General features: G+C 32.4%; 1 protein-coding gene across 2 annotated transcripts in view; it reads right to left on the reverse strand.

Annotated features, from left to right (window-relative positions):
- Window positions 1-13,162, reverse strand: part of LOC123717131 (cadherin-23) — a 38,278-nt gene that overhangs the window by 17,497 nt on the left and 7,619 nt on the right. For both annotated transcript variants that reach the window (XM_045672957.1, XM_045672958.1), the window contains exons 2-12: window positions 9,689-10,032; window positions 8,410-8,561; window positions 7,717-7,938; window positions 6,901-7,192; window positions 6,606-6,778; window positions 6,143-6,340; window positions 5,478-5,671; window positions 4,520-4,720; window positions 2,857-2,971; window positions 845-1,007; window positions 245-402 (exon numbers count right to left, since the gene is read on the reverse strand). In XM_045672957.1, coding sequence (XP_045528913.1) covers window positions 245-402; window positions 845-1,007; window positions 2,857-2,971; window positions 4,520-4,720; window positions 5,478-5,671; window positions 6,143-6,340; window positions 6,606-6,778; window positions 6,901-7,192; window positions 7,717-7,938; window positions 8,410-8,561; window positions 9,689-9,875 — 2,055 coding nt within the window. In that variant the 5' untranslated portion in view covers window positions 9,876-10,032. The remainder of the gene's footprint in view (window positions 1-244; window positions 403-844; window positions 1,008-2,856; window positions 2,972-4,519; window positions 4,721-5,477; window positions 5,672-6,142; window positions 6,341-6,605; window positions 6,779-6,900; window positions 7,193-7,716; window positions 7,939-8,409; window positions 8,562-9,688; window positions 10,033-13,162) is intronic.

Below are 13,162 nucleotides of genomic sequence, written 5' to 3' on the forward strand. Positions count from 1 at the left end.
TGTATTATTTAGTTAAAATCTTCATCTTTTTCTTTCTTTTTTAGATCTGGGCCACAGATTTCTGTACCTGTTTTATGATCACGCTCTCTCACACGCTTAAGCCACTAGGTCAACACTGCTTATAATCTCTAAGTGCTTTGTATTCTTAATAAAAAAAACCTTTAGTGAATTTGTCACTATTGTATTTATTATAAGGTGTAAATAAATTTTCTAGATATATGAAGCTCACATATAAATCACTCACAGTTAAATGTATAGGGCGTATGTTAGTGTTATCTCCTGGTATGTGCTCAAAATCGATTCCTGTGATGGGTGTGATGATGCCTAAGTTTGGGTCTATTGAGAAGTTGCTTTTGTAGTCTCCACCTACTATTGCGTACTCTATGTGACTGTTTTTCGTTCCTAAAATTGATACAGGCTAAAATTTCTTATAAATGTCATTATGGACTGGACTAATGCTGGTCCCAATATATATATGTTTAATATTTATTAGATATTTGTGTCGTTGTAGAAGATATTGATTGATACACGTTCACGAAATACATTTGAAATTTCCTAACAAACAAAACTTGAATATTTGTCTCGTGTAGTGTTTATAGTGTTAATTTATTATTTTTAAAGAGAAATTGTAAAAAATAGAGAAAAATCTACAAATAATTATACAGAAGTGAACGAGACAGGACTATATGCTCAAAAGAAAAAAATACTAGTCCTTACGTTCAGTATTTGGTTTAACTATTTCTTGTTGTAAGACCATTTAACCACATAATAGACCAGTATGCTATCTTATTTCTTCAATTAAACGTTAAAATTAAAATATTAGATTAATTAAATATAAACTTACCGTTTAAATCAAAATCCCTAGCTTCCAAAACCAATGGGTTCTCAAATTGAAGTTCATTCTCAAGCAATCGTGCTTCGTATTTATTTGCCAAAAACATTGGTGCATTGTCATTTACATCATCTATATTTATTATGAGCTGTGCAGTGTTTCTATTGCCTTTACCCTAAAAAAATAAATAAAGATCACAAAAGAGGCTAATTGTTTGTTCGTTAATATTTATAATATATACGTCGTAGTCAACTAGTTTAATTGGCCGTTAAATTACCAGCACTTTACTAAACAGTGCCGTTCAACTAGCGGCGTGAATGATATTCAGCAATTTCATCAAACAGTTAAATGACCTAAATCGATGACGTCACATTACTTGCCTATATCCTGTTCATTTCAATTTAGTTCCACTTTCTTCCACCTACTCCAAGCTATCATTAAAACGTCAGCAAACAATAATTTTGAGGTTTTTTAAGTGTAAAGAAAATAGTATGAGTGTAGTGACGGTAAGAGCAAGCGGAAGAACGCTAATAAGTAACATTTTAAATATATTTAATAAAGAATTTCTTATTAAGAAAACACTTTTTAAACGGATGGAAGCTATGTATTATTATATTAACTTCCTCTGCAGCTGTACTTTTGACATTTAAAAAATGTGGTAAAGCTATGTCAACAAAAGACAATACTAAGAATTTCTTATGTCAGATACTTCAGCTTTTATATATGTGTCACACGATCGTACGTATGCCTTAAGCCTAATGCTTAGGGCCAGTTTAATAAATGTTGTTACAATCTCCACGGCTGAATATCTTTCAGGCCGCTAGTTGAACGGCACTGTTTAGTTAAAAGGCTATGCTGTTTATTGAACAGCTTATTAAGCTAGTTGGCTGCGACATATTCATTTAAAATTTTATTTAAATGTAATAGGAGGCAAACGGGCAAGAGTCTCACCTGATGTTAAGCGATACCGCCCATTGCCAGAAGGCTCGCAAGTGCGTTGCCGGAAAACACTTTGTAATTCATAATATTGTTTCAATTATAACTAATGTAACTTAGACTATACTACCTTATAGAAATGTTCTATAAAGATAAGACTAAATTAAAATTATAATAAAGTATTTGTAAATTCTAAACTACAATATTAAACTAAATGTTTAGTTAAGTAACATGTTTTAAACTAATCAATTGTGTAGTTTAAAATGCATTTTTTAATTATTTATTAAAAGCATTATTATGTTGCTCGAATTTACACTAAAAAGGCTTAAATATTTAATTTACCATACATCAAATCGAAATCTAAACGTTCCTATAAATCCTTAACTATTTAGATATATAGAACAGGGAGGATACGACGGGACGCTCATCTGATGTTATATTTATTAACACTTCGTTACATTACAATATAAAAAGAATTGAACATAATTAAATCAAAAGGAGGGCAACTGGCGGCCTTATCGCTTACGAGCGATCTCTTCCAGGCAACCACTGTGAGTAAAGAAAAAATAAAAATGTATTAAATTACATAAGATAGGAAAGTATTGCAAAAATACACGTTATACACATTTATTAAGACAAAACTAATCAGGAACAAAAAAAAGTGTTATGTGACACCGCCTCCTAAAATCAGTGGTACTAAAGCCTTTTTAGGTTTGAGCATCAGATTTCTGTATCTGTTTCACGATCATTATTTTATCAATCTAATAGACAAGTAGGTGATCAGCCTCCTGATACACGCCGTCGACTTTAACGTCTAAGGCAAGCCGGTTTCCTTACGATGTTTTTGTTGTTAAATGCGCACATAGAATGAATGTCCATTGGTGCACAGCCGGGTGCCGGGGATTTAACCTATGACCTCAGGGATGATGATCACCGAAAGCCACTAGGCCAACACTCCTCACTCACCGCCGCTTGGACAGTTTAAATATGACGGCCTTTTTTATGAATTGGTACATTCTTTTTTCTACTGCTATAAGAGATGTATTAATTAATTACTCTGGAGTAAATAGTTTATAAGTGAAATTTACCAAATCATCTCTAGCTTCAACAGTAATGTAATGTTGCGATATCAGTTCCCGGTCAAAGCTATCTCCACCTGCCTGCTTGACTGTTATTTCACCAGATATTGGGTTCAAATTTAACCTGAAACATTATTATTGATATTATGATACTTTTATTTATTTCCTTTTTCAACAGTAGCTTAAAACTAATACAATAGAGATCTATTAATATAAAAATTAAACTAACAACAATATAAAGAAACCAAGTAATATTTAAAGAACTTTATTTCTCATTACAAAAATGTATTTCATTTACATGAGAAACTTAATATGTATATGCCACCGTCGAAAGATTGTGAACCTCAACGTACTGCTTACAATTTAACGTATTATTATTTGGTAGATTGTAATCTATTGAAGTGAAATTGTGATACGGAACGCAACTCGCGTGCTGATTGGTTGAACGGCATATACGCGCCACCATATTGGTTTGTTCTACGGTCTTCTATAAACCCGTCCAATCAGCCTTCGGACAGTTGACAATTTAACAATTTTAAAATTGTATTTTGACGGTTTACTTCGATAGATTAGAATCTACCGAATTATAATACGTTAAATTGTGAGCAGTACGTTCAGGTTCACAATCTTTCGACAGTTCTCAATCTCGCGAGATAGATTACAATCTAAGTTTTTACAATTTTACGGTGACATATATACGAGCGAGATACACGTCACCATTTGCCGTCTTAATTTCAGTTTACTAGGTTCACTCTGACATGTATTTTTAATGCCCTTTTGAATTTGTTTAACGCGCTAATATTACGAACTTTAGACGGTAATTGATTAAATAATTGCACACTTAATAGACTTCTTCAAGTAATTTGTACGCGGCTTTGGCAAGATAAGCAAACTCACTCAACGAGTATTGCGTGTAAAAACTATAACCTAAACTTTTTTATAACTAATTAAATTAAATACTGCAATTCCGATGAATTCAGCCATTGTGCAACTAAATATATCCTTCTCACAAGCAATAATAGTGTACAAGACACGCGTAAAAGGTGTTTCTCTGAGTAGATTTGTACGCTTTTTTTTAAAGGAAATCTCACTGTTGGCCTTAAGGGCCTTTACAGCTCAGGTCGGGCTGTTTTGGCGAGCACGCAAGGGCGTCTCCTGCGAGACTCGGACTTCGGCTTGGGCCATCGCGGGTTGGTCAAACGCCTGAAGGGCAGGACGGAAGCTCACTGGAGTGAGCGAAGTGCGAACTAAAGTTCCACGCCTTTCCCGGTGAAAATTTGTACGTGCCCGAGGCACTGCAAGCAAGCAAGTTCTCTAAAATATTTGTTTACTGCGTGAGTTTATATATGTATGTATCAATTTACTATACGGTATAAGCCTAAAATGAACAGTGTCGTATCTACATCAGAAGACTCACGTTGTTGTTGCCGGCCCTTATTACCTAAATCTATCATAAAAAGCATGTACACAGAAAGTGATAATACCAAAACCAGCGTTGTCGGTCATTTTGCAGAATTTACCAATAATTAATTCAACTGCAGAATATAAGGGCTCAGTACCAAAGCCCGTAAAGCTGTAAATCAAAATACCCTCAAACCGTTTTTGATGAGTATATCTCCACCATATCTCAATAACACTATGGTCAAACCGTATTATTCTCAAAACTACTTACAGGTGAGCGATACTCCCAGTAAGTCCGGTATATCTGATCCCCATAGTACCAAAATTGCCAGAATCATGATCAAGTGCTTGCACTCTTCCCACAGTACTGCCCACAGCAGAATTCTCTGGTATTGACACTGTGTATATTTGTTGGGTGAATTCTGGATAATTATCATTTTCATCTTTTATATGAACTGTTATTGGTACAACACTGAAACAATTCATAAACTGTTAGTATAATTCATGAACTGTTAGTATGACAAGGCAACTCTCCATGTTGGGAGTAATCGAATTTTCTATGTGCAATCAACTAGAAGAAATGAGTTGTTTATTTAATATTATACAATTTTTAATATTATCTTTATTCAATGGGGAAGATGTATGGTATTACATAATAAACAAGTGTGCATGGATTGAATGGATAGTTTCAATGATCAAACCAGCTTAAGGGTAGGATTTACAGACAAAACGACAGTCGAGAATTAACGTTAAGTATTATTTCAAATACAATAGTTTGACATAAGAAAGTCATGCTTAGTAAGTCTTAATTTGGAATTTTATCCAAAACCCAAAGACGCGTATCAGGCACAGAAGGGTGATTACCTACTTGTCTAAAAATGATCATGGATACATAAAGCTGAGGCATTGAACTTTGTAGCAGGAATTCACTTTGGCCTCTTGCAATTCAATATTTTGTCTTTATCGCTTTCATGTTATATTACATTCCTTTGTAATATAACATGAAAGCGATAAAGAAAGAAAGAAATTTGACAAAATATACATATTTAGTGTTCAGATAAATAAATTTAATCAAAGAATTGTTAATAAATTTTAGGCAGATTAATGAGAAAACAAAAATATTTATTATTCATTTTTGTATCTGTACCCTAAAATAAATATGAACACACAACAGATCAAACCTCACTAAGCTAACTTTTCTGTAAAGTCCAAATTGTGTATATACAAACCTCATTTTAGCATCTTTAGTAACAATTTCTTTGGCAACCAGACTAAAGTTCATCACCGCTACCTTCTCATAATCAAGATAGAGCGGATTATTGACTCTAATTAAAAATGATGCTTCATTTATACCTTTGAAAGGTGTAACATCAAAAATCCCATTGTCACCAACTAAATATAATTCAAATGTGCCATTTTTGCCCTGAAAATAGAGCACAGTTGTTAAATGCTGTGTTTGCATGGGATTGTATCCACTTATATTTTGAAAGTGTTAGAAAAAAAATTAAATATTTGCATGTAGATTATATGCTTAAAATAAACAACCTGATTATTGAATTGTAAAATTTCTTACACTAAAGATAAGTATTATATTAGTAAATAGTAAAATTAATAAATAAGGTATATTTTAAATTGTATTAATATTTGCAGGCTTTTCAGCCTGTCATTATCATTTACTTATAATGAGCAACCATAATATAAAAAGTCTGTTTTGAAAGTACACCCAATACAATCATGGTAATAATAGGAAACATTAATATGGGTGGTTAAAGTTATGACATCACAGTATTATTTTCTCTTTCAATATTAATAATATTTTCAAGAGGAAATGGAAAATTCATAAAAAATTCAAACACAAATATTTGTATTTATAATTTAAGAATGTTTTTGTTACCTGGTCAAAATCATACACTTCTGGTATGGCATCCTCTAAGAAGGTAATAGGTGTATTTTGCTGAGCATTTTCAATAACTTCTCCAATGTATCGGTCACTGCGAAACCTTGGTGTTTCATCATTTACATCAGTTACAATGATAGTTACTTCTGTAGTTGCACTTGGTAGAGGTGATATTATGTGGGATTCCTCAGTAGCCTAGTTTAAAAATAACAATATGTTTAGGTTCTTAACTGAGCAATGGGGCAGGGGCAGACACATTTATACATACACTCGCTGTTCATTTTTCTTAAAGAACTGAAACAATCTTATCTAGGAAGATATTACTATAATATATCTCCTAACTAAAACTTGAGGAAAATCAAAAGTATAGATAATAATATTCCAAGAAACAAAATTTAAAGACAAGTCACTTTGTAAAGAAACCTTTAAATTAAATTAACCTAATAGTCAAATATCTCACCAAAATTTCCAAAATATATGCTCCATTGCTATTGTTGGGGTCTTCTCTATCCAGTAAGCTAACTGTGTAGACAATGCCTGAGCTACTGTCAATTTCAAAATGCTCTTCTCCACCTGATATGACACTGTATGATATTCTGTTGTTGATGCCGCGGTCCCCATCCACAGCCCGGACTATATAAAATCAAGTAAAATAATCTATTCAAACATGAGACCCTATGTTAAGTAACCCAAATGTATAATTTTTAAACCAATTATGAAGCAACAGTGCTCAAACTAGAAGCTTAATAATATACCTTGCAATACAGATGTTCCAATAGGTGCATCTTCGCTTATTCGAGTAACAGGTGTGGCCACAACAAACTCTGGAGGCTGGTCTTCCACGTCCTGAACCTTTACAAGTATAGCAGCAGTTCCAGTATTTACTCTTCCCTGGTTCGCCCTGTCCACAGCAAGCACTCGAAGTTGATACAGTGATTTTTTTTCATAATCCAATTTATTTATTAATCGTATAACACCTTTTCCATTGACTGTTTGTATTGAAAAATTATTCACGTCACCATCAAGTTCTTGCAAGTGATAAAGAACCTGAAATTACACAGTAAAACAAAAAATATTTTTTTGTAGATTACTTGTCTTTGTTATTTATTAACACATTTATATTTTATAGATCTATAAAAGTTTAATATAAATGTATACCTGAACATTTAAAGTTTATTAAAAAAATATATCTGAATTAGCAAAATGAAAGTAATAAATATCCTATACGTGGTAGTTTTATGACATATAACAATAAATATTAAATATTGGTATACATATTTTAGTATTAAAATATCTTAAAAAATATTAGTTGTTGTTGTTGGTATGATTTTGATTGCTTGAAATTACAGACAAGTTGAAGTGATAACCGACGATCGTATCATCGACAAGCAGCAGTCATTTTAAAATGACATTTGTCAACATTTTATTAATAATTGGCGGGAAATCCAAACGCTTGAAATGTGTGAGAATGTGGTAAGTACGTACTAAGATAATTCATTTTACGGAGCGACACATACAAATGACGAACAATATTAAGCTATTTGACTTAATTTAAACAAAACTTTACTCACTTGTCCATAGGCCCCTTCATCTAGATCAGTGGCCTCAACTGTTGTTATAACATTCCCTGGGGGATCATTTTCCTTTATTGTTAATGCCGAGGGGTAGGGTTTAAAAATTGGTTCGTTGTCATTTACGTCTTCCACTAACAATAAAAAGCTTTGCGTTATAAAGTTACCCTCACCCAAATGTCCATCAGTTAGGGTAAGAACGAAAGAGTATTCGTCACGCACCTGAAAAATTATTTATAAAGTTATACATATACTTACCAACATATTCTATAATTACTATTCTTAATGTGTAAACCATATAACTCAGACTATGATATAAATACTGATATTATTATCTTATGGATCTAAATGTTATGGTATTGACTGAGTACGAATGAACGTGTTTATGTAACCATTATTTTCTTAAGTATTTCGTTTAATATATGAAACGCATAAATACCAACACTAAGTTAGTTGCGATGAAAACTTATCAGTTCTGCGATAAATGATAGATAGCTGCTAGTTGTATAAAATTGTAAGGAATCGTTTAATCAACATTATCATAGAAACAAGCGAATTATTCAACCAAGAGTCCTATTACAACAAGCTTATACGCGTACATATAAATATCAGTCAAAATGTTTTTGTTTGTATCACTTACGAAAGGAAATATGCATAAAACTCATATTTAGAACCGAGGAAAATATCGCTTACCTCTCTATCTAACTCCTTAACTAAATATATATTTGCTTCGTTGGATGAAATGGCTTCTATTTTTAAAATATCACTGCCAACTTGGTTGCGAATACCAAATTGTAAGACATCTCCGTCCGGGTCGACTCCTCTTAGTCTATATATAAGGCTACCTAGAAGAAGTAAACTAACATAAAAATCTTACCAAACTCAAGCTTGCTGCAAAATGTTCAAATATAACCATAAACATAAATGTTTAACTAGAACCTACAAGTAAATAATGTACTTCGATAAGTATGATGAATAATATCGGTGGGTTTCCGCTAAGTGGTACCACTAGGGCTTCCCTTCCCATGTTGTGTGTTTGTTGTCTTGGAAACAAGTTCCCCTTAAGCCAATTTCCGGGTGTCTGTCTCGTGTTACACTCAACTTAACTTTTGTTTAATGCACAATATTGTGTGGAAAATGCTCTTAGCATGCACATTAAGGTTCAATGAACTTTTGTTATAAACGCGATTAATTACGCCTTTGTGCATTTTTGGATGGCGTTGATAATATTATGAAATAGTTTTCGTTTATTGATAATTTATTAAAGCATACTAACCTAAGGAAAATAAATTTATTTCCCTGCTTTTCTTTTCATCTTTAACCACTTCCTTAAAAACAAAATTATCACTAATATTTCAAAACTTACATTACATATACTAAAAATCTCAAAGAATATCTTGTCAACCAGTGCTATGCTGATACAGAAAATATTCTTATTGTGCAATAGTTTTAATATTAATTTGTGTTATGTAGATATCATAAAGCTACATATGTATAGTTTATATGCTTAAAGGAAGAGGCTGGCTGCCCACAACACAGGGAATCCTAATGTGGGGGCACTTAGGTATTTAGATATTTTATATGGTATTTAGATATTTTATATGGTATTTAGATATTTAGGTAAAGTTGTGCACTTCACTTTACCTAAATATCCTGCTTATTGTGTATAATAAAGGTTTTCTTTCTTTTTTTCTCTAGTTTCAACTTTTTTATCGTTTATTCGATCTATCGTTAAGTTTATGTTATTACTGTGGTTAATGTGGTTAAGATATAGAAGCGCTAGAGGTTCACGTTCTAAAGTCAGGTTATTCAAGTACATATATTAATTTTTTATATTAAAGTTTGTGACTAAATGATGAGATAAATGACGACACAACTTATATATCGTAAACTCGTATACATTTTCAACCACCATTCTGTAGGACAACCATTCTGTAGGACAAAGAAATGTTAGTGTCAAAAAATGACTCACCCACTGGCGTGTCCAACCCCTCCTTCAGTCTTATAACTATTTCCGATCGTCCATCTATAAGAAATCTCGGTGGTCGATTGCTTCTTACTACGTGGCACAGAAATAATAATATAACTATGTCTGTTAATCGAGGCACTTTTAATCTGACTCTGGGTGGAGTTTTCGCATTGTTGGCTCTTGTATACATCGTTCACCTACAGCATCGGATATCGTATGTTATTGTGAAAAAGATCATTTTCCCTGAATTTTCCCTCACACGGTTTCTCCGTGGGAACCTGGGCTGTACAGGTGAAAGTGTTGACGGCTCGTTAATGTCTTGTACGTGCTGGGTTATTCGCGGGCAACTGCAAGAGACAGGTGACAATGAAAGGTGTAAGTTAATTGCTTTGGACCTGCTAAATTTCACAATTATGCGTTAAATTGACAGTTCTGTATGTAGGACTAATTTTTATTTGGTCTTATGAAATAAACACTTTCGATTAAAGCTCTGTGACTTATAATGGAAGTCAGTGAAGTAGAATATAGCAGACGTATTATTTTGAAAACGAAACCATGTATTTCTGTTTTCTGTCTCGCCGAACAACACTTATATACTTTAGTACACAATATTCTTTAATTGGGATAAATACAAAAATCCAAATTATATTACGGTAATAATTTAAGCCTGATAATATAATAATTAATAAGAAAGAGCAGTATATGCATCCTATCCATAGGTAACTTTATATTTTCGTATAAATTGTCTCAATGATGACTCACCATTAAATAAATAAACGAATATAGAATATTTAGATTTAAAAGAGCTTTCTGCTACCTTAATGAAGTTAGAGAAACTGCATTAGTAAAAGATTAATTGGGTTATGAAGGTATGGGAACCAGTGCATGTCAAAGGCTGCCTGCTAACTGGCCGTGTCTTATTGTCTCGTTAACACATACCTTGTCTAACTCGGAGATGAGAAATTTTCAACAAACTGCCGATACAAATGTTTATTATAACAATTTTGTCTACATGAAGCAATCACACGGCAGTAATGCCTAAAATTATTATTTTCTCATTGAAAATCGATTCAATGGTTGTACGGTTACTATGGATTTAGTAAGTTTTAGCTTTAGGGCTTTAACAAAACATTAAACGTTACACACGCTGCAGAATTTCTAGTCATTATTATTAAATATTACTATAAAACTACGTTTGATAGTAATATATTATTGGACTGTGAAATGTCGGTTTAAATTTATATGTTTTTAAAATTTCAGGAGTATCTGTATGGTATATGTGTGTATGTATTAGCAAGCTAACTAAATATATGAGTGGGTGAGACCTAAGAATCTAACACACAGATGTACCCTAACACATAAATAGTGTAGCGCTACGGATAGGATGAATGATTCAAGGTGGGACTATCTGAAAGCAATCGGGCAGCCTCACCACGTAAGTGCTTAAAGGAGTCTTCGCTACTGTGAGAGGAAGCGACACTAGGAGCGCAATGAGTTTTAAAAGTTATGTTATAATATGATAAATGTGCTAAGCTAAAGTCAACGTTTCATTGCATAATTCAAAGGCGGTTTTTAGTGACAACATAGTATTTAGTATTATGTATGTGTTAATAAAAATGTTGAATCTAAGATTGTAAGTCAACGATGTAATACAAATAAGTAGGCAAATTAAAAAAAAATACTTCCACGGAATATAAAAAGATTTCTGTTACGACTTTTACGGCTACACTAAAACATTTCCAATTCCGCATAACGAATTTAGATAAAACGAATAAAATGTACTTCGATGTTTTTGTGAGTTACATAAAACCTACTGTAACAATTGGTGATTGTTGAACATTAAAATATCTCAATTAACAGTAGAGATAGTAATGGTTTTTAATTGGCTTTTAAATTTGATTGTAGTGCTTAGACGGTACTTCCCTCTTCGAACTTTGAGCGTGATACGAGTAATCTATTGCAATATGTTTCTTTTAGTTACATAAACCCAGCGGTACTTGGCTTTTATTGATAAAATATGACTGACTGTGTCATTGATACATATAACATAATTCAAAGGCAAGCAGTCATCTGTCAGTCCTGATTTTCCATTCCGTAGTGTTAATTGCTGATATAGAAAGAAAAATACATTGGTACACAAGCGGGACGACGTACAAACTCAGGGCTTAGAATCTCTCTAACTCGCCTGTCTAATTACATAAGTTAATTTTATCAAGTAGACACGCTTTGAGTAATAAAAGCTTGAAATTTGTATGGATCGCACGCACCGGGCTTTCAAAACAATGAGTTACATAAAATGTAATTAATAATGACCTCATGTTATGCCTCCCATTATGTTGACACCAGTGATGTGAATTCTGGGTGAAATAATTGAAAAGGGTTATGAAAGTGTAAGTAACATGTGATCTATTAAGAAAAGGAACAATTAGGAAAAACATAGTGTTTTGGTGATTTATGAAATATATCAATTACGAATACAGTATTTAAACGAAACATAATTTAAAAAAAATATGTATGAATTTCGTGTATAGAAACTTATTGTAAGACAGTGCCCAGGACACAGCCAAATTCAAATTAAAGTATCTGTATAGATATTAGAAATTTAAATTTTAAGCAATGTACATATTAAATATTTGTATATAACAAATTTGGCTACTTTACTGTGATGTTGAGGAAATTCCAGAACCTGATGTTCTATATCCTAATTTGTTCTAGTCACAAATCTTTCATACATTATAGTTAGAGATGGAATGCAATGGAATACCTAATTACATTCATCCCGGCCATTAAGGAGGGATCATTATTAAACAATGTTTAAAATTTCGTCAACCTACAAACTAATATTTAAAAATTATTAAAAAAAAATGTGTGGTAGTGTAACTTTAACGCTGACAGCATTTCCTCGCTTTATTGCGATACTTATTAGTTTATTCGAATACCTTATTATATAACTGAACCATAAAACATTAGTTTACTTCTTTTAAAACAAACGTAAAGTCTTGCTCGGTTGCTTTATTCGAAGAGCTATTGTTGCAGCCACCACATTTCTGCAATCCAAAAAGCTATGCGTAGATGAGAAATGTTAACAGTTCGTTGAAATCCTGTCTGATTGAAACAAAAGACGCATTGGGTGTGAAGGCCGATGTTCGAAATGAATGAGAGTTGCGGAGATTGAACCCTGCTTTTATAAGCACAGCATGGGAATTTTCGCAAATTTTATTAGTGTTATATAGTATTATTTAATTTGTAACGAGATGATACGCGCATAAAATATGCTTAAATAAGCGGGCTCAATAGAATTTTGATATTGTTTTTTAGTATTAACATCGTCTGGTTTGGATAAAATAAATCTTGTTACAAAACTATAAATATTAATAAATAAGGTTAGATTTAAATTACTTAGTAGTCTTAAGTTAAGCTATATCGTAATGTTTCATGGTGTCACACATGTATTAAAAAAAACAATACTAGAAAGAC

The sequence above is a fragment of the Pieris brassicae genome, chromosome 12 (assembly GCF_905147105.1).
Source record: "Pieris brassicae chromosome 12, ilPieBrab1.1, whole genome shotgun sequence".
Lineage (NCBI taxonomy): Eukaryota > Metazoa > Arthropoda > Insecta > Lepidoptera > Pieridae > Pieris > Pieris brassicae.